This window comes from Anopheles gambiae, chromosome 3, assembly GCF_943734735.2.
Source record: "Anopheles gambiae chromosome 3, idAnoGambNW_F1_1, whole genome shotgun sequence".
Taxonomy (NCBI): domain Eukaryota; kingdom Metazoa; phylum Arthropoda; class Insecta; order Diptera; family Culicidae; genus Anopheles; species Anopheles gambiae.
The window spans coordinates 71803076-71828857 of record NC_064602.1 but is presented as its reverse complement, the minus strand read 5'-3'; the positions used below and the strand labels follow the sequence as shown (position 1 = coordinate 71828857).

The 25782-nt window shown below is 41.9% G+C and overlaps 1 protein-coding gene across 3 annotated transcripts in view; it reads left to right on the top strand.

Annotated features, from left to right (window-relative positions):
• The window catches only part of LOC1270999 (protein N-terminal asparagine amidohydrolase), a 36503-nt gene extending 12061 nt beyond the window's left edge, over nucleotides 1–24442 (top strand). For all 3 annotated transcript variants that reach the window (XM_061662655.1, XM_061662657.1, XM_061662656.1), the window contains 7 exons: nucleotides 6026–6912; nucleotides 14658–14908; nucleotides 16470–16599; nucleotides 16677–16859; nucleotides 23144–23352; nucleotides 23427–23588; nucleotides 23677–24442. In XM_061662655.1, the coding sequence (XP_061518639.1) occupies nucleotides 14786–14908; nucleotides 16470–16599; nucleotides 16677–16859; nucleotides 23144–23352; nucleotides 23427–23588; nucleotides 23677–23802 (933 nt within the window). In that variant the 5' untranslated portion in view covers nucleotides 6026–6912; nucleotides 14658–14785 and the 3' untranslated portion in view covers nucleotides 23803–24442. The remainder of the gene's footprint in view (nucleotides 1–6025; nucleotides 6913–14657; nucleotides 14909–16469; nucleotides 16600–16676; nucleotides 16860–23143; nucleotides 23353–23426; nucleotides 23589–23676) is intronic.
• Nucleotides 24443–25782: the final 1340 nt, after the last annotated feature.

Below are 25782 nucleotides of genomic sequence, written 5' to 3'. Positions count from 1 at the left end.
TTTTGGTTTTTGAGTTTTTTTTTTGCGTTCATTTGGCCTCGTTTTATTATGCAACACTGCTAAGCAAAAAGATTAATTGAGCCATTTTTGTTTTCATAGCAAACTTTTTGGAAATTATTTTCGCTTCAAAAATTTCTACTGATAATGACAGTAATGACTTATGACTGTTTCGGTTATCTTGACCAAACTATGTATGTTTGTGATGATGTAATTGATGACATTCTGAGATATTCAGTATTGTATTATTATGGCGTATGCTGCATTCAATCGTTTCGTATAAAAATGCTGATTATTTGGTATATGTTTAGAATTTTCCAGTTTTTTTTGTTAAACTATTTTTTACAGCTGTTTATACTTTTGTGGTGTTTCCGATCGATTTTATCGATTTATTTTTCTGTTTTTTTTTAAATGCAATCTTTTCTAGATGATTCTTTCGTAGGCTAATCTTTCTTTTGCGTTCCTTTCAAAAATCAAATTACGTTGTTGTAATTTTTTTTTAAATTATCAAAGAGGATTTCCAAAAATTTATATTACTTTTTATTATATTATTTCAAGATTTTTGATTCTTAAAAGAACCGTGTTTTCATACATTTTGTAAAATTTCCTCCTTCTAGATGCGTTGTTTTCTAAATTTTCCTTTAACATGGTTGAAATAAATAGTGAAATAAAATTTCAAGCTGGTTGAAAGTTGAATGGTTTTTCTTTAATTGCAATTGTAAGTATCGAAAAGGAAAGATAAAAAATTAAATCCATCAAAACGTTGCCAAAACTTTACACTCACTGTAATTTCACCTCTGATGTAGCGACGTTGCGGAAAACCGTAGCAACCATCAGACTCCATTCCGCAACGTAGAACACACGGCGACGTTTGGACGATGACGCATGGCTAATGTTGGTCGTCCGGCTACGTGTTTTGCTTTACCCGCTTGCAGCGCAGCGGATCTTTTACGTCCGCTCCAGCGTTATGTTCCGGCGATTCAGTGTATGGAGCTGTATCTATCTAAAGCTTTGTGTTTTTGACGGTTATTTTTACAACAACGCTACGATCACAGACATACACACACAGGCAGAAAACGAGAGAGAGATCCCAAGATATAACTGCCATCCCGCGTGCGCACGTGGTTCCAACCGACACAACAACAAAAAAACCTCACCCGCCACAAACTGTTCCTATCTCACGGAAAAATGGGTTGCCTTTAGTGTGGCCCCTTGAGAAACGGCCGGCATGGCACGCATTAAAACCAAACGACCCCTGTAACGTGTGCCTCTCCTTCAGCTTGTGGCCGAGTGCATTCGATGCACTTCACACCACGGCAGGAACTCATTTAGCTCCGGGAGGCAGGGAAAACTCGGAACGGAAAGGGATGCCCCGGAGGAAAATGATGGGGAGGGCAACAAAAAAAGGCACTCGCGGCAGACGATAATAATGCGCGCGCAAAGTAAATGATATTTCATTCGCGGCCCCGTCTAACTATGGGCTGCGGCTCACATTTCGCATGGTCATAAAACATGCTGTCATACTTGTTGCCTACTTCGCCGGGAGCGAATGGTAGGGCAGCTTCTAAAATAAGGGGCTTTTTCTTGTGCTGAACAGAAGAAAAAAAAATGGCATGGAACTAGGAGCACAAGGAGTGATGCGCTCATTCATCCGATTGCGGTGAAGCGTTCTTGTTTTTTCACAAACGACCATTTTCAAACCCACAGTGCATCGAAGATGCTGTGTGTTGTGCCGGAGTACACAGGTTATGGGTTTCCCCATCTTTCGCTTGCCAGTCTCACCGCAGGACTGGAATCACTTTTTTATAATCATTACTATTATTACGCGAAATCATAAAATTATAAACCTGAGAAGCAAACAGGCCAACGTGCGCACAGGTATACGTGGTCGATCTGAGGCCATCCCTCGTCACACTGCCGTAATTGGGTGAAGGCACAGAAGAAAAAAAGAAACCATATACTGACGTACAACAGGGAACACCGAGTGTGTGTCGCATTTTGTTTTGAAGATATCTTTCGGACGTGTTGGGTGAATCATTCGCACTGAGTGTTGTGTGGAGATTGGAGCTTGCACCAAAAAGCAGGAACAAATAACATCGTATGCATTGGTTCGATGTAACGCATCTTCCAATATACAGTTAGAAAAGATGGTTTCGCTTGTGTAATAGTAGCTCAAACTTATAATAATATGATAAGATTATTTCGATGTAATGAAATACGACTGTAAAATAGTTAAATATAAGTAGTTTTGAAAAGGCTTTTGGACTCATTGCTACGAATAAGTTGGTTTTGGCATGATAAATGAGTCATTTATTTCATCTTCATCTGACTAACTATGTCTTCGAACTGGGTCTTCGATGACAGTGTCTATGATTCTACGAACGTCAGATGCCAGTCATATCTGAAGTTCTCCGTCCAAGACTAATTAGGGTGCTCTAGAGGCTTACCATATTGTTCAAAAATCCTTGTAGACCAATAGGAGCAATAGAATACTGTGAAAAACCCCAACCAAACTCCAGTAGTTACTATATTATGTCAAAGTACTTAATCGTAGACATTGCAAGCTTAAATATATGATGTTTTATGATTCAGTGTAGTGACATCGTTCACCAAACTATCCATCTAGTAAAGATTCTTTTATATATGATGTCTTGGGGTGGTCTCGTGGTATATTCGTCAACTCGAACGACTCAATAACATGGCCATCATGGGTTCAAGTCTATAATGGACCTTTTCCCGTAGCAAGGACTGCCTATCTGGTAATGAATTAAATTTCGAAAGCCTAAATAGGCTGGCATGTCCGCGTAGGGCGTCACACATAATAGAAGAAGAAGAATATGTATGATCTCCTAAGATGTCTAAGAAATTGATATTTTCAAGTTCTTCAGAATATTTTCAAATTGTATCTACAACTCCCCATTAGACATGTGTCCAATGCTTTTGCGGTATCAATACGTCTTGTAGTGGATGAATTCATTTATTTATTTATTCCTATCGCTACTCTCTCTAAAGTTCAGAAACAACTTACAATTTAATATTATCTTGCGGCTGTTGCCGATGTAAACAATTTCTTTTAATTTCGTACTTTGACAACGAAAAGCAAGTACAAGTCATCGTTTGCCGTGCAAAACAAAGCGATAAGCTGCTACTGTTTGCTCTAATCGTCTCAAATTCTCAAGCGCTCAATTCTTCAGTTCTCCCCAAGAAGCGTACGGCCTCTAGAAGTCATTGATTTCGAGCTCCTCCATGCCTCCAAACCGTGCTGTCTCGAGCGTCAATTGACAACAAGCTTCGGGACAAGAGCGGTCGGAACATAGAACAATCACGAAATCCACACCAGCTATAACAAACACACATGATTTTGCAAATGAAATGCAAACCGGACACTCTTCTCTTCGTCGCACTTCATCGTGCTTCTGACTTTTTTTCTCAAGCCACCAACGAACCAACCGGAGGGGAGGGGGAGGCAATGAGAAGAAGACATGAGAAGCGCCGGTCGTTGGTCGACTGCCTGTCCAAAATCGAAAATCGCCATCAACATCCGTAGCGTAACCCGATAATGTATTCTAATGAATTCCATTTTCAATTTCACCGCCGGTAATGTTTAATTAACTCCATTTCAAACGCGTGTGTGTGTGTATATGTAACTTAAGACGCTTTACTCCACTCATCGCCCTTCACCAATGCGGGTAGGAATATATTAATCAAATATGTAGCAACGTCGCTCGTCGGCACCCACAGGGTCGGTAACTCCTTCGGTGCACGGTGCGACGGTCGAGCGAATTGTCAGACGATTATGGTGCGGACTGGACTTCACTGGACATTCCGCCGGCACAGAACATGGCTCAATGGTAGAACACACATTTAACACATTGGTAAATTGATTCGAACAAGTGAAGTGTATTGCCCGGGAGGAACAGAAAACATCTGTTCCTGTCAATGGACCAGACATGTCCGGTTGGGTGGGTCCCTTCAGATGTGGTCGTTCGCTTTACAGGGTTTCCCACGATTTATTGGTTGATTCCCATCAATTTTTGGTGCGTTCCCATATTTTTTTTGGTGCGTTCCCACGATTTTTTGGTCGTTTCCCAGAAATTTTTGGTCCATATGTATTGATATCCAATCGGAAAATATCAATAAATTATGGGAACGAACCAAAAATTAATGGGATACGACCAAACAATCGTGGGAACGCAACAAAAAATCATGGGAACTGACCAATAAATCGTGGGAAACCCTGTATGTCGTCCATCTCCATCCCCACGCTGCTGCTCGAACATTCAAATTCGAAGGTTGATAAAGCGTTTGCGGATTAGACAAAATAACGTATTAATATTATCACTGAAAACAACTTTCGCTCATCTCATGCGGCAGTTATCTCCGTATGAGATGCTCTATTCAACTTATCACTTCACTCCTCCAGTGCCCCAAGAATCGTCTGCGCTTCCTGATTTGATCGAATGGTGGAGCCAGTATTTTGTTTTTTTTTCGGTCCGCGGCTCCCCAAGCTCCAAGTTTTTCATTACACACCTAACACGATTGGCCAACCCATTCGGTCCAATCACAAGCTCCCCCCGCAGGAACATGGAGTACTGATAAGAGAGCGAGCACAGAGAAAGAGCGATCGGGAGCTCGCGCGCACATGTGTCCGCACGTCACGTACACACACATTCAGTACGGTGTGTACGGGCGGCGACACGTAGAGGTCCGGCAAAGGGAGGAGGAAAAAAGATTAGTCGCACCGGGAAAGTTTGACAGCTTCATTCGATTCACTCAAAACACGCGCGCCCGCCCGCGATATGACAGTTCTGTGTGTGAAAAGGGAACCGAGACGCGATCGCGTCCTCCTTCATTAGGTACGCGCTTGCGTCTTTGATAACGTGCGCAGCGTGTGCTGTAGCCTATCAACCAAGCCCGGCTTATCAAGCAATTCTTGGAAAAGGTTTCAAAAATAATGTGAAGATGAGGGACAGAGAGAGGCAAATGAGTTCGTAATCGTTGCAGGGGGGCCGGGGGAGGTTGTGTCGCGAAGGAAGGCACATATCAATCTGGACTTCAGTGGGCTAAGAACGGTAAAGCACAAACACAAACACGCGGTGGATAGGTGCAATAAAAATATGTACAACATTATTTTTCGGTGCTGGCCCATTTGACGACCAGCAAACAAAATGTGATGATCCAATCAGTAGAATAATGAGGAGGGAAATTTGAAAACATTGTTTTGTTTTTTTTTTTTTGTTGATTATAGCATGCAGTATGGCAAGGCAACGATTTGCTATCATCGAGGGGAGTGTTCAGTTTTACCTAATCCAATGAATAAATGTGTGGTAGTGGTATGAGAAATACAGAGATAAGGTTAGGTTTGCCACCCATATTTTTGGACCTAAGCTCAGAGCGTCACACCTCCGTGTGCTTTCAAAAGAACGACTTACACGGTGCTATATTTTGAAGGTTGAGATATTTCCTTTATCTGTTTTATGAGCCACTCTGAAATGGAGAACAAATAGCTTACTTCTAAATCCAAGACTTGATCTGACTTACTATTGCATACGTCATTATAAGTAGACGTGATATTTTTATCCAGGAACGTAATGATGATAAAGAATTTATTGTGAATTACCTCAAGAACAGATTCGAACTAACGCACTATGAGACCGGATATCAGCACGTGCGATTAACTCATGACCATATTGATCCGCACAATCAAATGAAAAAAGATATTCTATTCGGTGAGAATGTTAATGACAGTTTTGTATGGTAATCATACTTAAAAACTATATCGATCTCATTGTTTAAGAAATAATTAAGATATAACAAGTTAGAATATACTCATTCAGTTCAGAATCAGAGATTTCGTTGAATTAACGGCCCCTAAGAACCCACTTCAGGCGTTGAACGTGTGAAGTGCAATTTTGAATTGATATTGTATTCTTTAATAAAATTCAAAACATATCTTCTGGCAATAATGTAGCAATTGTTCATTATATATCTACTAAAAACCAAACATTGTCTCTTTATGTACTTACAGACTTACTCTCCTGCGACAAAAATCCTCCATGTAACGAGTGTTCCGTCGTGCGTTAAAATGCTGATCATCCCTCCAGTGTGAGCGGTTCAACAATCAGCTGAGCTTAATAACGCCTGAAAACGTTCCGCTGAAGCGAGACAGAGATAGCGAGAGGGAGAGAGAGAAACACTATCCTCCTCAACAGTTGTTCACGCTCTCCCGGCAGCATCACATCGGATCTGTGGCCCCACGTTAAGCGAATCGACGTCTCAAAGGCACGCTCAGTCTGCCAACAACACCGACCGGGTGAACATCGTTCAGCAACATTCGTGCGCACAGGCACTGTGCAATGAACCATAGAGTGATCGCGAGTGGACAAGTGCAGTGAAATACTCATATGACGATGTTTTAAAAAAGATATACAACATTCAGCGAAAGTTCCACAAATCCCGATGTAGCGAGGAACGTGATGATTTTACACTCATCCAGCAGACATCCCGATCTGTGTTGCTCATCTGTTGTACATTTTATGGGCAGCAAAACAAACACTGCTGATAGTGGCTACTGAAAGTGTATCAACTAATGCATCCTTCCGACGCGGCTGTTTAGTATATCGTCCCGGTGTGCTTACGTTCCGGCTTGATAGTGAACTGATTAGATGTGCTTCCATCTTGTGTGTAGCAGGAAAACATAGAAAGAAGGAAAGATTATAGTGAGTGTTTGTGTGCCGGTGTGTGTTTGTGGAAAATATTTAGTGGAAGTTGATTTGTTTCCTGGTAGCGATTACGGTTTACGCCGTACGTCCGTTTTTTTCTTTACGCCGGCAAACGGGTCAGGCGAAAGAGTGAGTCTAGTGGGTGTGCTGCAGCTTCATTTGCAACGTGAACGCGCTGATTAATTGACCATATGTAAGCATTTTGTTTTGTATTCCTACTTTCTTCCCTCTTCTGACGTATTTCTGTTGTGTACGAAACATGTTTTTAGACTCTTTTAGCTGCTAAAAATAGCTTAAAGATGTACTAAGAAAGGTGTCTATGTGATCGTTGATCACATCGCAGTTTTAATTGATGTGATGAACAATGTGGCAAAAAACCTAATTGAACATGATTTTAAACCGTATTCAAATTAAATTAAATTCCTTCCCCCCATTAGACGAGTAACCATGCACGGTCACTGTGTGGCGTTACCCATCGTATACCGATTAATCGTTGGCATGAGCTTGAGTTGCTGATCTAATCGGATATATCCACCACGGCATGATCGTAGATAGCTGCTAGCCTCAGTGCTAGACAAGCCAGCGCAGCTAGCAACAAGACCACAGGCAAAGTCTGGATCAGAGAAGCGCTTTTATCTCACATCCGCACTACTTTCTGCCTTTTCTTGGCTGTTGTTGCCCATCTCTCTTCCGGGATCGTGATCGGGAGGATTTCTGGAGAGCCCTCTGGTACCGATATATCACCGTGTAGCGAAATTTCCTCTGCACTCTCCAACCCTACTTACCATTCAACAATCCTCAGCCTGGCTTCGTGTGCGATTAGTTGTCGTGTCCAAAAAAGCCCTCCAACCACCAAGTAACGCTCCAGAGGAGCACCCACAAGCCACAAGGAGCGTTCAATTGCTGACCCGTTCCGCGAGCTTCAGCCACAAACGGGCAAACAACAACGCGCACGAAAGTGCAGTGCACACGGACGGATCTGATTAATGAAATAGATTGAAGCGGTTCAATTCCTGAACCGTTTAATTAGTTTCGCCTGCGCTAGCGCAAAATCTAGGTCGAACCGTTTATCCGAGGCGCGTCGGGATTTACGGTCGCGCGGGAGATTGATGAAGCGACGCGTGGTGCAAAGAGTTGGCGAGCTGGCTGCTATGCAGGAAATGAATAATTACCTGGGGGACTTTGGTGTGCGAAAAAAAAGCGCCAACAAACCACCAACAACAAACGGGTGATCTAACGAATACAATCTTCTATCCATCGCAGATGAAAGCTTTCGGGAAGATCTCACCGAAAAGAACACAACGTGATCGTGTGCCATGTTGGGATGTTGATTTTGTAGAAGGTGTGTGTTGTTGTGTACACGGGTGTGGTTTGGTGTCCGTATGTGGTGCACAACGGGGTGCGAAGTGTTTGTCTGGTGAAAGATTTGTTCGTTTCCCGAGCCTGCTGAAGAAACCTATCCGAGCAGCCCTTTGGTCAGTTCGATTCCATCAATTTGAATAATGAGTTTGAGCGACGGGTTTGGCATGGGCTTGAGGGCGATAAATCTTCGGAAATAGGGAGTAGTAGTGGAGAATTAGAAATGATTTCATTTCCCTCTACAACAAACAGTTCTAACACCTTGAGCGGACAAGATTGCTTTAAAATGCATAAAACAATTTCACAAACATCTTCTGCAACTGCAGCTCCCAAGCCATGCAACAAATGTCTAAGCTCACACAAACTAACCAATGCCTCCTAACCCGCGCTGTATGTCATTTGAATCGGTTTTATGATTTATGAAGGTTTGAAACATTCCATCTGAAATGCCTTCTCGCTGCAGAGCAGCAGATCTGTCCGCAGGGTTGTGTACTACCTTCTTTAACCTTCTTCAGCTCACAACAGGTGGTTATCGAATGAATCTCATTTCTCACCGTCCTAGCAAATCGGTGATGGGCACACATTATGTACACAATTTAATTGTGCATCAGCGATAGTATGTTTTTCATCGATTGGATTTAAATCAATTAAGAACCGTGCCGTGCCTAGCGCTGATCACCGATGCGTTTCATTAATCATCTCGTTACGAGACGGATCTTCAGACTTTTTTAAAATGAAATTATCACACAATCAAACACATATTTTAAACATTCCATTCAATCGTTTACTCGTCTCGATGGATCATTGTAAGTACCGTAATTAATAGTGGGATTTGTAACTGCTCATTACCACTCACACCCATCGGCGGGTTGTGTTGCGGCGTATCACGTTAGTGTAATTAATTAAATTTCTTGTGGGGTAGCGTGTCCAATTGCATAACTTTATGCATATTTGAAAATGGCAAGAATAAATTCCATACTGCATAATAACCTGTCTAGAGTCTCAAATAGTCAATTCATCTTGATGCAATAAAATGACCAGTAATTATTAAAAATGTTAAACATTTGAACTTTAAAATGTCTTTTTCAAGCTATATGTCGTAAGCAACATACTGAATTGATTAAAGTCAAACTCAAACACTTCATTCGAATGTGACTAAAACATGTCAAATATATGTCAAACATTGACAAGCAAACAAGATGGAATGCTCGATTGAAATACTCTGAAATTGATAATTTAAAAAATACATTTAAATACTTACCAAATGTGTTACTGTCAACATACTTGGAGATTATTGCGATCATAAATCAAACGGAGCGTAAAACTATGTATAATTAGCAGATATGAATTTGGCAAATTTAAGATAATGCTCATGACTTCAACAGATCGTTGACTATTTCACCATATCATTAACGGCAACGGTATGAATTTTCCATTTAAATTCAACGTTTTATCGCACAGAAATGCCGTTCCATTGCTTAAGACACCCTTCACACAAAAGCCTTATCCGATCTTCCATCCCAAGCATAATGCACACAAGATCGCTTCGTCCCGGTTTCATTCGGTGCGCAATGTGCCTTTCATATATCAATCTCGTCTCACTTTCAACACAGACCTGAACGTAGCGTCGAGTTTAAAGCCCATACCACAACGCCATATCCAAACAACCTATAATTTCTACACCTCATTATCAGGGGGAGGGCCCTGCTGGTACAATTCCCATTTCCCACCAGCCGTCACTTATCCAATTTCGAACGAAACTATTTGTTCTAGCATTGTCGTCCGTCTGTCACCGTCAGACAACGACAACTGATTAGTTATGAGCGCTTGATCGACACACTGACAGGGGGAGATACGACTTACGTAGGGAGAGTCCTTCGCGTTACCAATAGGCGCACGGGGGTAACTCCTTCCCTTGGAGGAGGAATGAATTAATGATAACAGCTCACCTCTTGACGTTGCACCTGAGCCGGGTCCGCCTACCGGGGCCGCTGGGTGTCTATCACGTCTCAGATGTGGCCCAACGGTGAGACATCTAACTTCAGTTTCATTAACAGTGAACGCGAAACCACCACGCCGCCATGGCATTCTCTCCGTCGAATCTTGCGCCACAGCAACACAATGGTTCGACAGGTGGGAGAGCGAGCGAGAGTCAGTGGGCAAATTTGCACAACACTGCTTGAGATGACAGAGAATTAATGCAGCTGGCTCCTCCTCTTACTGCCTACCTTTCAAGCGTTCGACCCATCCACCAAGCATTTGACAATACCGGGGCAGCCTAGAATAGGAAACCCGAGGAGAAGGTAACGACTGTGGCGAAGATTTAGATAATGACTTACTCTCATGGCTCTGTGTAACCGACTGTAATTAGCATTTTGTACGATTGATACTTTATGACGACATGACGACATGATTATACACACTCTCCTTCCACCTCACCTCGGGGCGTGTCACAAACCGGACATTCGAACCCCCCGGGAGGCCTGATTGAATGCACAATGGGGCATGTTTTGGTTAGTCGGCACAGCACAGCTATGCTGGAACGCTTGAAGATGCAAGAAAGGGTATTAAATTTAATTTTCGGCACACCCAACGTCATAAACATCCCCATCGTCATCGGCTGTAATGGAACCTTAGCAGGAATTGGATATGCACAATTGTCTCCTGCCGGAGATATTAATCGTCAATTGCAAGCAAATGTTCCTGCACACTAGACTTTTATGTGTCTTCTGATGGACATCGCTTATGTCCGTCATTTAGATAGAGACTTTACGAGCGCACATCAATTACCTGCTGTGCCTATAAATCTATAATTGCTGCCATTTGCTTGCCAGCAGTGTGGAAACTGGACAAACCGATCCGATAAAGTGTTTGTTACCTATCGGCATAACTAGTTTTATAGCTTGTTTTATGATGAGTACAGTACAGAATGCAGCTTGCAAAACTTCCCATCATCTTACGTACGCACCAGCTCCATTGCGAATTGTGATTCGTTCCAGCCTTATAGACCTGCTGTTTGTCCCCAACAAACGAACCTTCTCATCATCTGAAGCATCCTCCGTATCTTGTGCTAAATGTCATTAAATAATTAAAACCTCTTTACGATGCCATTTCCGAATACCCTGCCAGCACGAAAGACGCCAGCATCTTCGCAAAGCGCGAAGTACGTATTCAATTACGCGGTGCGCGCTATACTTCGGTTGCCAATTCGCTGGCGGAACGCAACCGTACACGACGATCGTTTTTGATGATCGTCTTGTGGGGATGCTGCTGCTGTTGATGATGAAATAAATGGCAGCAGTTTATCAAATTATAACCTTAATTGCTAGCGATCTGGCAACCCAGGCCGAGGGAGCTGCTGCTTCTGTGCTTTCTGGAAGAGACCGATCCGATCGGTCCGGACAAAAAAGGTACATCGAAGAAAGAAGCGAGAGGACATTCATTTCGGGTGTGAATGCGGAACGTTCTTTTTTATTGCATTTCCTTTCACAATCGCGAAACCGAGCGAATATGGTTGTAGCGATGGATCGGTATTAATTAAAATTGCTTTGTTGGTTTCGGTACGTTGAATGATGTTTACTGTTGTTTTGATCGTCATAGATATGCATCAGTGATGATAGTATTGATCATGTAATGGCTTGTAGCCTTACATTTTAGTATTGGAATCTTACTTCTTAATATGTATCTCAATGTGTTGCGTAAGATAAACATTGTTAGTTTTTAGGATCTCTTGATGTTATGTGAAATTTTAGTTTAAATAATTTACTTACAGGGTTTCCCACGATTTATTGGTCAGTTCTCATGATTTTTTGGTGCGTTCCCACGATGTTTTAATCGTATCCCATAGATTTTTGGTTCGTTCCCATAAATTATTGGTATCGCCCAGTTGGATATCAATACAAATAAACCAAAAAAATCTGGGAAACGGCCAAAAATCGTGGGAACGCACAAAAAAAAATTAGAACCAACCAAACATGTATGGGGACCAACCAATAAATCGTGGGAAACCCTGTAAAACAATACATCATGCATACTGGTCCCGATATTTTCATCAATGTTCACACTGTTTGAATTCAGCTTTCTTACCTTTCAATCTTTCGAATATGTAAACAATATAACGTTACGATTGTCAGACCGTCCCGTAGCCACGTGCGTAAAACTCGATCTAGCGAACAAGAGAGCTAGAGATCGAGCCTCTCAATTAAAGAAACTACTTGCCAAATTTCAAAACATTTGACGTATTGAAACATAAATTCTACTAAAGCAGAGAAAGTTGTACAAATCAAACAATAATCTTATCATATTGCAATATATAAATATCGCTCAAATGTGAAAGAAGATAGCTAATAAGATAAGCTGTGACTATAGATCCAATTTGGTACTCCTTCTTGACACTTTTGTAGTTGTGGCAATCTTTGAAATACTACTTTACTACTACAAACACTTTCTAAACATTAACTTTTAAACTAAGTGACCTTATTTTTTTCTTTAATATATTCACTTTTTACCTGTGACACTGCTCAATTAACCATAACGAACGTTGCAGCATCTTCTTCTTCTTCTTTGGCTCAACAACCGATGTCGGTCAAGGCCTGCCTGTACCCACTTGTGGGCTTGGCTTTCAGTGACTAATTGATTCCCCCCCATAGCAGGATAGTCAGTCCTACGTATGGCGGCGCGGTCTATTTGGGGATTGAACCCTTGACGGGCATGTTGTTACGTCGTACGAGTTGACGACTGTACTACGAGACCGGCTCAAAATGCGTTGCAGCATCAAATCCCATTTAAATAAGTATTTGTAAATATAAGAAGTACTTAATTGTAAAATCTTAACTTCACAAGTACATAGTGTTGGCGCATCTCATCTGTTGAAAGTAAACAAATTACCAATCGGCTTGCAAATTACAAACCAAACAATGCGCGTAAGCAACATTGAAAAATAATCCTAACCCTGTGGAGTGCCGACAAAACAGCATCCATCAAACATCTGACCCACTGATGAAAACAATCAATCGACTCCGATAGCGAGAGAGGGAGAGTGGAAACGAAAGAGTGAAGAGCTTTAGCTTGTTATGGAAAATCTAATTTCCTTCTCATTTTTTTTTCGCAACATTACTTTCAACCTTCTACATTGTTGCCATTCTCTTTCCCTCCGCTTCTCCCTCGATCTCCATCGCTTCCTTCCGACGGGCGCGTTACAATGCAATTACGAGGCTCGACCGCAAAACCAATAGTAGGAAGGAAGAATGTTGATTGCGTCGGCAAACCAACAATGCACTCATTTGATCGTACTTCGCAACCCGCGCGCGCGCTGCAGATGACGAAGGACGACGGCGCTCGACGATGTAATGATGTACGGTTTGTACTGTTTGTATTGTGACTTGGGCGACGTAAAGTAGGAAAGCGGAGATAAAACGAACCATTAGAGACGCACCTACTTTTTTTCTCACAGAGCCTGCACAGCTGCATCGATCATAACTGGGCATCGCACGAAAGCGTCGTCCCAAAGAGAGGCGGAAACAGGCGAGGCCGCTCCGGTGCGGTGAATTATGATTTTCAGCTAACCACATCAGTTCCTCCCATTCACGGGCGAAAGATGTCCATCGTTTTAAGATAATACACTACTGACCCAGCCGTTTGAGGATTGTTGCCGGCAAACGTCACCGTCCGCCGACCGGAGCACAGTTCCTCCGCTGTGCAGCAGTAGTGAATAGGAAATAGAAAGATCGCGTTAGGCAATGGCAGAAGTTTGTGCTTTGTGGAGTGAAGTGATGACTCAAAACTGCCGACGGTACGCGTGCGTGCGTCCGTCGGCTGACTGCGTTTTGTGTGAAGTTGGTTTTATCATTAATCATCCATCATCATACGCCTCACAAAAGCGCAAGGAAAGGGGGCGAGGCCCCTTTACGAGAAGGAGTCGTCCCCCGCAGGGTGAAGAGACACATTCTGCTTTTTCCTTCCCCTGCAATGTGTCAGTGCAGTCCTTCGCTCTGTGCAGTCTCCTCTGCTGCGATTCGAGGAAGAGTTACCCTCCCCGAGCGTGCGATCCTAGGCGCGCGTCTCTATAATCTCTATAATTTAATCAACCATCAAACGGGCAATATGACAGCGTGGATCGCCCGCGGATGGGTGCGCCCGTCGGCATGTAGCAAGCCGCACTAGGTTTGCTGTACACTCCGTCGAAAGACCGCAGAGCTCCGGCATGGACGCGCATTGTAGCATAAAATGTCAAAATCGATCGATGGCGGCGGGCGGTGGTGTATGTCTTCGCCCGGCGACGTTGTGAGCGACCTCGCAGGTGACTCGTTTGCATCATCATCATCATCGCCATGATGTACACCGTTCAAAGTGTGATTTTCCGCTGCTCACACTGAAATGGCCACATGTGAACATGAATGATTAATCAAAACATCAAATCACATCCATCCAAAACAGAAAAAAAACTAAATGTATGTTTGAATCGTCCGCTGTGTGTCATTGCGATCGTTGCAGTAGATTAGACATCAATGCGTCATACCAACCGTCAAGATCACAATCACTCTAAAACAGGACTTTCTCTCTGCCTTTTTTCTCGCACAGTGCTTTTCATCAACAACAACAAAAGGCCGGAAGTGAACTGAAGGAAGTGACATCCAAGCAGGGGAGACATCCGCCTTTGCTTACTGCAGATACAACAGATCATTCGAGCAACCGGACCTCAACTCACCATGGTGCTGGTGCTGAACGGTGTGATACAGGACGAACGTCCCATCAACACGCACGCTCTGTTCCTGGAGCATCCGGTGTACCGGGAAACAGCCACACAGCTTCTCTCGATTCCTACGAAAACGGTATGTTTAGTTAAATGGATACAATGTATTATGTATATTATTAGACAATTCCTCGCAGATGGCATTATTTGTTAACATTTATATAGAATTTAAGAATGCTGGTTCTTAGACTTTTGGACCAAGACGATGTCATCTTCTTAAGCTTTTACAGGGTTTCCCACGATTTATTGGTTGGTTCCCACGATTTATTGGTGCGTTCCCACGATTTTTTGGTCATTTCCCATAATTTTTTGGTAGCAACCCACGATTTATTGGTCGGTTCCCAAATATTATTGGTCGGTTCCCAAATATTATTGGTCGTTTCCCAAATATTATTGGTCGGTATTATATTATATTATATTTGGGAACCGACCAATAATATTTGGGAAACGACCAATAATATTTGGGAACCGACCAATAATATTTGGGAACCGACCAATAAATCGTGGGTTGCTACCAAAAAATTATGGGAAATGACCAAAAAATCGTGGGAACGCACCAATAAATCGTGGGAACCAACCAATAAATCGTGGGAAACCCTGTATCGGCTGAGTATCATGTTATACAGTCATTTGAAATTTCCTTAAATTTTCTACGATTTTTTAGCTGTTTGTTCCTTTAAATGCATGTATGCAGTCATTAGTGATGGGCATAACGCCTCAATAGTGTGAGTTAACTCACGAATGATTGAAGTCACTGTGTGTGATTTAGCAGTCGACGAAGATAGTCTATCTCTCATCGAAATGTAATTCTCGAAAGAGCAAATCAACTCACGAATTGAAAGTAAATTCGCGATATAGTTTTAACTCATAAGTAATTTGATTCAGTATGAATGAGTTTCAAGTTTGTGTCAAGAGTTAAATCCCCCATTGGAAATTAATGCTCTAAAGCAGATGCGGCCCGCGAGCTACATGCGGCCCGCAAAGAACTTTGACAGTTATTTGAATGAAACCAAAATAGATTATTGATAGACAAGAAATATTGGTGTGCTAATTTTGATCTGCTTAGGCAAAAGGTTTTAACATTCAGTCTTAGTTGTTCTATTAACGAAAAGCGCAGTAAATTAGAGGCTTCTATGGTTAGGCTATCCGCAAAGATACCATGTAGCATGTGTTTCAGTATTCCTGAAGTAGTTGTTTTAGTAGCGGCGGCACCCTAATGTTGACGCCTCATGTTTTTTACCATTTTTTTGACATTGAGGCCTTCTGGACGGTTCGGAAACCACGTATCGTAATAACACGCTCTTCACTTCATGGATGCAGGTACTCGTTAGTTATCCTGCTTCAAAAAATAAGGCCCATGTCTATAAAAACCTCAGAAAACCATGAGAAAGTGTACAAAAACGGCGTGAGTTTTATGAGGTCGGAATAGTAGACTTCGGAAACATTTGAATAACTTGAGAATGTCCAGATATAAAAATAGCTCGTAAAAACTACCATTGGTATTATCTTTAGATCTCTATATTAGTCAGTTAATGTATCCTTGAATTTCCCTATCTTAATTAATTCTTTCAAAAGCTATGAAACACACAAACAAGGACTTATCCCTAAATTTATAAAATACTTTCAAATACTTTTCACAGGTCGGTGCACCAGGCTTGCTGTATGTATGCCAGCGAGAAATGGCCGCCGTCGCTCCACACGATCGAAACGTGAACATAATAGGATCGGACGATGCAACCACATGCATTATCGTCGTAGTGCGGCATTCCGGTAAGGCTTACTTTAATGCCTTTGTAGCAAATTAAAGTATTAATTACCTCTGTTTTCTCTCTTTAATCCACCAAAAGGTTCCGGTGCGATCGCACTGGCACACCTGGACGGCAACGGTACGGACGAGGCCGTGTCGGCGATGGTCGCCCGCGTCCAGGAGCTTGCGTTCGGCTACCCGGAAGGCCGCATCGAGCTACAGCTTATTGGAGGCTTCAGCGATCCGCAGGGCTATGCGGAAGATCTGTTCAGTAATATTATGCGTAAGTGTGACCGCCGTAACCGTGTGCTTTTACAGCTTTTTGCAGCCCGTCCAGAACCATTAACCTAGCAAAACACAGATCAAACCAAACGACGACGACGACGGCGGCTTGAATCATCCATATTCTTCTTATAAAAGTGCACAAACAGCGCACAAACAGCACCACCACCACAGTGGCGGCATTATAAAAAGGTGTGGAATTTGTGTCCAGAGATGCAATCTTTCACTCGGCAATGGCACGAAACAAAAAAAAGCCCACCTTGCACACCTCCCTTGCAAATGCTGATGCTGCTGCGACCCACAGAGCCCACCGAGTCAGAGGTTGTGGCAAAAGGCTTTGCCAGTTTAGTGGTCATAAAAATCCTAAACGGCAAATGGATTTGCAAAAGGGACGCGCGAAGCACTTGCACACCCGGAATGAATCACTATTGATCGCACTCGCTTGGAGTGGTTCGGCTTGGGGTGGTATAATTATGGAATTGAAATCTATTTAAAAACCGCCCCGTTGCTTAAGCGGGGAGGGAGGGAGGGACTGGTGAAGTGATGAAGGGCGCTAGGAAACTTCGTCCACGTATCGATCTGTTGTCGAGTTGTGGTGAAATTTAGTACCATCCCAAAACGGCGCTCGTTCGTTTTCCCTTTTTTTGCACGCGAAGCACGATCAAACCAAACATAAAGCATGATAGTTTTCTGCAGGTGAAGGTGATGGCTGGCGGTTGGCACAAATGGGAAGGGAATACATCTTCGCCAAACAGACCGCCGTGTTCACACGGATCGTTGTTGTGTGCGTCAATAAATCATCGGTACTATTGATTCCCATGCCACGTATTCGTTGCGGATTCACCGCTTTATCGACCGCCTTTTGCCTATATTTGCCTGTGTACGCCTCTTTTCTCTATTGCAATTATGGCAGTGCGAGTTCGGTACGAAACCTCGTTTCTCATGTTCTGTAGCAAATCACACGCAAACTGACGCTTCGATTAATAGTGTAATGCAACAAAGCCATTCGATCCTGCCGGTCCGTTGGGACACTGGTAAAAAAGGGGGTTTCGAATAATTAATAATCCACTCCATCTCTCCTGGACATTGTTTTGACCAAACTCATCGGAAAAATAACAAGTCGAAGGGACGAAAAAATCAATCCCTTTCCAATAAAGCTTAGTCAAAATTTAATGACGATATAAGGATCCACACTGTCCGCACACTCTAGCAGCAGGATCGTATGCATCGTATGGATTTGTGAAGCTTAAATCATCCTTCTTTGTGTGTTTGTGTGTACCTTGGTACCACCATCGTACCGAAATCCCTGCGGCGGAGAGCAAGATACTTTCTCTAAATTGATGATAGAAAAAGATTAGGTAACGCCATTAGTATTTCTATCCGGCACTGCTACGCTTTTACGGCTCATGCTGCCGTCACATGTGCTATAATGGTAGATGGGGAGTCTACTGACCGTTTTCCCCCCTTCACGCCCAGGTGTTAGACAAATCGTCTAATGTCCGGCATCTCTTCCCTGCAGTGTTGATAAACAACCTTATCAAATTGCAGTGGGATATTGGATTTTTTTGGGACAAGGTAAAATAATTGGACTATTTTGGAACGGAAATTTGGTACCGCCTCTCATGCACATGCACACAGAGGGAGCCAATTTTAATAATCGATACTCCGATAAGAATATGTTCTTAATGTTTCTGTTGAAATAATCTGTTTGTAATATTTATAAAAGTCAAAAATTTTGATAGAGAATATTTTAGATAGAACGCAATCAAACCAGTTTTTGGACATTCTAAGTTATGGTTTATCATTCAAAAAATTGTATATTATACTTCCTATGGTCCGCGTACATCTTAATAGGGTCGGTTCGGTGGCACAGTTATCAACTCGTACGACCTAAAAACATGCTCGTCATGCGTTCAAGCCCCGAATGGACCGTGCCGTCATATGTAGTACTGACTATCCTGCTATGTGTAATCAGTAAGTCACTGAAATCCAAACCCCACACTAGCTGTTACTACAGGCAGGCCTTGGCTGACAACGGTTATTGTGCCAAAGAAGAAGAAGAAGATTACATCTTGATACTATTGAGATTAAGATGAGACAAATCAAAACGAACTGAAACTAGCTCCTACCATTATTAACCTACCAAGAGGATGGATTGTCCATTTCTAAATTATAGAAACTCTCGTTCCCATTCCAATTTAAAAGCAAATTCACATTCGAGCCAAGAACATTTAAAGAACGAACTAACTGAGCCGTAATTAATTATATAAATTGAGTTGCTCAATACCTATCGATGAATCTTTTTATTTAGAGTTATAAATTCATTGAAACTTCTTTCCATCGTAAGATGAAGTATTGATGTGCTCTCTGCAGCGCACCCAAGACTCCGATCCGACTCCGGCTATTATTAGTCCGATTCCGACTCCGACAAAATCGGAACCACTAGTTTTGCCCGGAGTCAGAGTCGTCCAGAGTCGTCCGGAGTCGTCCGGAGTCGGAGTCGGCCGGAGTCTTTAGGAGTTGGAATCATTCGGAGTCGTGCTTGTGATCAGATAATTCATTTCGTTGTGTTTTTTTGTCTTTCACCTTGCGTGAATAGGCTTTTGTTTCAAAGGTCGACTCCAGTCGTCTCCGGACGATTCCAACTCCGACTCCAACCGATATCGGACGACTCCGGACGAATCCGATTACAGCCGATTCCGGACGACTCCAAACGGTTCCAGACGATTCCGAACGACTCCAGATAATGCTGAGCGGACCTACCTTCCTTAGTTGGGACGGAATCGACTCCGCATTTTTGCAAACTTTACCCATCACTAGTATGAAGTTCCAACGCCTTCAACGATTTTAATCAATTTTACTTCAAAAAGACAACACTTTCTCTTGAATAGTTGTGACATTAAGTGGTACTAGCAAGTATTATTTGTATGGGTAATTTAAAAAAAAGCATTCGAGTCTACATTTGCATAGTCAGGCAACCGGAAAGCAGCATTGAAGCATGTAATAAGTGTTAAAAAATAGGAAACTGAATTGATTTATTACCGCTCATTATACATTAACCCATGATAAGTTTATGAAATTGCTCTGTAATCGATTATACTGGTTTGTTGGAATGAAAACGGACCCAATCAATTTTAAACACCTATTTAATCTTCGCCGTGACGATGCCATTTAAACCAATATTTCGCAATTTCGCAATCAAATGCATAACATATAACGATAAAAGGTCAATTTATCACGAGGTGTTTGGTTATTTGGCAGTTTCGCACTAAGCGACACGCTAATCACAAGACTTGCATGGCCAGTAATAGGCTATTAATGTCCGCAGGCGGTACATAATTTATTGCATCGAATCGAATGCCCCAAAGGGAATGAATTGCTGCAGTGTGTACGCATGTGTATCTGTACGACTCTTATTTCTCATTCATCATTCTCGACGGATCTTTGCCCACGATCCGGCGCTGGTGTTGGTGATTGTAATGGGGTACTGCTTTCCGCGGTGTAAGAAATTTAATTATAGTGATTGTAACATCGTCGTCTCGTAAATTATAATTGACCACCGGAACGGACATCAAACACCCACCCATCGGGAGTGGAGATATGATGCCCTGAAGGCTCCTCCTTTTTGTCTCTGCGCACGCATGCATTAGTTGTTTTATGCTGGTGATGGTATAGTGGCCGTGTTGGTTTTTTTTTGTATCGTACAGGACAGAACCGGTTGGCAGGCTAATTTGTTACACCCATCCTATATGGGTAGGGCAGCCACGGTGGTGTATGCTGTTGTTGAACCTTCTCCTAAGAAGTGTTAATCACCCTCTCTCGCGGTGGCCATGCAGTTGGACTTGGTTTGCTTCCTTCAATTTTAATTGAATGAAGAGTAATGCATTTAATTGAATCCTCGCGGCGAGAAATGGGAGCAACCGGACCGTGAAGGAATGGAAGAATGGGTTCCAGCGTACTTTTAGATTCATTCAAGTACATTAAGACCAAGCGTCGTCTCTGATGGGAGAGCAGAAAAGCAAAAAAGTAATGGATAGTACGTGTTCTTACACCCGACCGGCAAAGTATCCCTCTTTATTCACGATCAAATATGAATGAACCGCATACTCTCTTCATCTCTTTCTCCCTGCGCGCTGGTCACGCCGGTCCCCATTCTAATGGCCACTTAATTCAATCAAGTGCAAACGACCATCAAACACGGTGGGAGATCGAGAGACTGGAGAGGGACCATTTAGTTCCCGCTCGGTCCCGGTCGGTCCGTCGGTCGTCGACGAAAGGTCAATTAGAAAATAATTAAATCAAAAAATTGACACCAATCAACCAGACGGAGTGATGTTATGCACGAGTGTGTGTGATGTTGTTTGTTCTGATGTAAGAGACAACGTAGTAGTAGGACATCTTGTGTTTTGTGAGATAAATGTGTGCCATCCGGTGCAATACGAAGAATTCAATGATCTTCAATGACTTCAAAAGGAAATCGGTCAAGAAAAGGGTGATAGCTATTTTGTAAATAATGCTCATTTAACTAACGGTCAAATTATAATAAGTTTGAATTCACAACTTTCAAATCATAGGTCATTTAACATACAAATATTGATAGGTGTGTTTCGGGGCTATCAACAAATTATCTTATTATCTATCATTGGGAGCTCCGAATGCCATTCCTTATGCTATATCATTGAAAATTTCCTGGTAGTTGTGATTTTGTTTTGCGCTATTGAATTGTTAGAGTAGTATCCGAGATGCAATAAGCACGATCCATTACCAGTCGATTGCTAGCCCAGGTGTCTTTTTGGCTTTTTAACACGGTATCCCCCCCCCCCCCCCCCCCCCCTTGCCGAAAAAGGTTTCTCTGGGTGATCTTAGACGCTCAGACACAAAAAATCCCGTTGAATAACGACGTCAATAGTTTTCAAGCACCTGCTCTTACTGTTCTGATCGACCAGTGGTAACAACCTCCAATTTCACGGATATGCTCTCTATCTTCAAGAAGACCTCTGTCCTGGTCAGCATTGGATAGTTCTCTCCAATCGGGTCATTTTTTTAAGTTAGAAAAGGATTTGATAAGCACAGCGGTCCTCAGCACGTTGAAGCGAACGACGAAAATTCGTTCCTCGGGACACACATTCCTCATCCCGCTTATCATATTAGGCGAGATGTTCATCCTACTTGATTTTTGAGAATATTTTTTTATAACAGGGAGCCCACGGTAGAAATGAACTGTGCTACACCAGGGTTCTCCAAACTACGGCCCGCCGGCCGCATGTGGCCCTCGAGAGCTTATTATGCGGCCCGTGACAGCTTTGTGAAGGTTAAAATAATTAATTATTGTGACTATTTTTAAAGAAAATGTAATTGTTGCTTTTTAGAGACGTAGACCAAGCTTTAATAATAAAAAAACTATAGGAGTTTTGTATATTATGCTAGTATTTTCTTATAAAGACGAAATTGAAACGTTCGCATTAGATACATGCAACGAAAAAATGGCCTGTTGTTGTTTGAATAGTTTATAGAGGCTTTGGCTCCAACGGAGTTCTTTTGCCTCAAACGCAAAACCTTGAGCAACGAACGGATTTTTGTCGATTGTCCTAACGTGCTGAGAACCAACATTTCACAGCGTTCCTACCATGATGCAGATGACGTTCTGTGAACACGTTCTAACACGTCTTCTTGTCCGACACTTTTTGTGTACTGGGCATCATATATTACCCGGAAAATGTTATCAAATTCGGTCAGTAAAAAAATAAATAAATACAGTAACTATTAAAAAAAGAAATTAGCATTTTGCTTGCATTTTTTATGGATACGGTAAATCATATTCCAACTAATCTGCGAACAAACATGACCATACTCAATATTGCTTGTAACAAAAAATCCTCATTTTCACCACCACATTAGACATTCCCCATTCCGGAGCATTGCGCTCGTTAGCGATAAGGAGTTTGTTTTTTTGCTATAAATTGTAGCTCTAGTTGATTCTACAATATGACACGAAGGTTCTAGCACCAATTTGGTACCGCATATCTACAGCGTGTAATATGTTCTTAGTTTGTTTTTATCTAGAATAATGCATTATTTTTATCACGGATCCTTGTGAAAAATATGATCTTTTGGATGATATTCTATGGTTGTTTTTAAAGGAAATTACAGAATCCATAACAGCTTAAACATGTAATGTAATGAAAATGGATATTGAGGTTGAGAGTATCTCCTAAAGACTTGACAAGATTTGACTTATTTTTAACACATTTCTCTTCATTTATTTGTTTCCTCCACCACCTTCAGAATCATTCCACAAACATCCGCTGGAGATCGATCTGACCCAGTCGTGCGTCGGCGAGCTCAACACGATGGTGCGCGATGACATCAACTGGCCGATCATCTACGGCGTCGGCGTGAACATCAAGACGGGCGAAATCTTTCCCGCCAACTTCCCGGACAAGGGACCGGATCTGCCACTGCGCATGGCGCGACACTTTACTGGCAGCCATCAGGTAGGTGCATTATGAGAAAGGCATCAACTCTAAGACCATACAATTCTAACAATGATCCTTTCCCCTTTTCGCAGGTGCTAGATATATATGATGCCGCTGTTGGTATGCTGCGCATCGGTCCATTCAATTACGATCCACTGCGCGGCGTTGATCTTTGGTTGGCGCAGAGCGATGAGTTTATACTGAAGCATCTTTCCACCAGTCCGGAGGTGGAACCGCCACACTTTGCCATGCAGGTGAGTAAAGCGGGATGCGTGAATGGGATAAGGAGGACTACAAAACTACAATATACTACAACTGTGCTGTTTCAATACTCCCAAAAAGGTCCGTGCCACACTTAGATACATTCAGGACAATCAGTTCCCGGCCGTTACCGTCTTCCGCAACAACAATCCGCACTACTTCCGGCGGGACGAGACGACCGGCTGCTGGACACCGGTTCGGTACTGAGCCAGACGGTTGACGGGCCGATTTCTTCCCTCACGACAGAGGACACAACGTTGTATACCGCTTCCGTAGATTGATTTCCTCCCAGAGCCCGTCGTAGTAGTGTTATATTGTACTGCTTTCCCTTGTTTTCTTCCAATCCAAACATATTTATCAAAAAACAAAACCTGTCGTGCCAATATATGAATGCGGAAAGGCGAAATGTTATAATATTATGATTCCCGCGCAGCTTGTTACATTTACATTGCATTAGTTTTCCTATCAGAAGTTTCTAAGAACGTTTAATTTTTAGTGCCTTTGTCTGTGTGTCTGTGTAGCTGGAAATATGCTCCTGTTTTTGTACCTCTTGTGAACTAAAACGACGTGCAAGCGTTAAAAGCAAAGAGTGTAAACGATCTGAATACGCTCTCTATCGCTCAGTTTTCTTTCTTTCTTTAAATCAATATCAATGCTAAAGAACGAAGGGCATACGTACAGAGAGCAAAGGGAGCTAAAAGACTCCACTTGCTATAAAACAAACGAAAAACATGTCCCCTTTTTGCAAACCCTTTTCGGTATTGAACAGTTTCTATTGGCAGTTTATTGTGATTGCTGAGCTCTACTATTTAACGAATAATAAATCAATTTAAATATGTTTAATTGAGATAGTGCTTTTTATGCAAGAATAGTTTTTTTTCCTTCAATTTATTTTAGCATTTTATTGGTTTTGTAAGCAAGTTACAGTATCCGAAATCATTCACAATCAATCAAGACGAAAAACGAGTTCAAGTAGATGGTTATCCGGTGTCATACTACAGAAATTACTGTAGCCTAAATATTTACTGGAGCAGATAGATCTGATGAATAGTTGTAACGCATAATAAAAAAAAAGCGGGACATCGAATTTTCTAAGAAAACAAGAATTTAGCTAACTTTTTTTTCTTTACTTTTAAAACTCTTCAATTTTACTTCGACGTTTAACGCTGATTTTATACACTCAGCACGTATTTAGCTGAACTTCACACAATAAAGAGTGATTGTTTGGATTTTTTTTTCTAGAACTTTTTGTTACGTTGAAATTTTAGTTTTGCGGCAAAATAATTTGCCTACATTTTGCGATTTAATATCGCGACTAGATTTTTCGTCGAGATTTTATGACAGGATTTTGCAAAGAAATATCGTCACCTGATTTGGCGACATTATTTTGCAGTAAAAAAATTGCGACAACATTTTCAATTTTATATTTTAATTAGGTTTGTGGTACAGTTTGCAAAACTTTGTCGCAAAAACTGCGTAATGTCTGCCACTGTCACAACATCCAAATTGTGTGATAGTAGCAAAATCCCCAATCTGCAACTGTCGAAAAATCTTGAAATCAGCGATTGTCGCAAAAAAGTGTGATTACAAAACGGGACAATATTGATTTGATTTGATTGACCAATACAAAGATGGTATTGCGTGCAGAGGAGAATATAAATTAAACGAATATCAGAGCACATTGTCATAACAAAAAAAAACGCTATAATTCATGGCGCATTCCAAAAATATTCCCATTGGATTCCAAAAATATTCCCAAACATCAGATAAATTTCAGCAAAAAAATCAGGGTGGCCACTCAACCGGGAAAACCGGGAATTGGCCGGGAATTTTATTTTTTCGGAAAAAAACCGGGAAAACCGGGAAGCTATCACAAACTTTCTGTAGTCCGATCGTTGCTCCTTTGTTTTTAAGAGCTTTGCATTAATCCATCCATTATTCACTAGCGCTATGGATGAGCATTGCTGACTTCCTAACATTTTCCGAGAATCGAAGATCAACCGTTCTTCCGAAAGTCCAGCTATCGAATATCGTTTTTTTTATGAAATGGGTGAAAATGAAACCAAGAGCGTGTGTTTCTACGCAGGAGTAAATAGATAAAAACCTGTTAAAAAAAAGGTGCTGTAGAACGCACTTCTTATCACATAACGTACACTTCCCGTAAAACACAATCAAGAAAATGTCCCA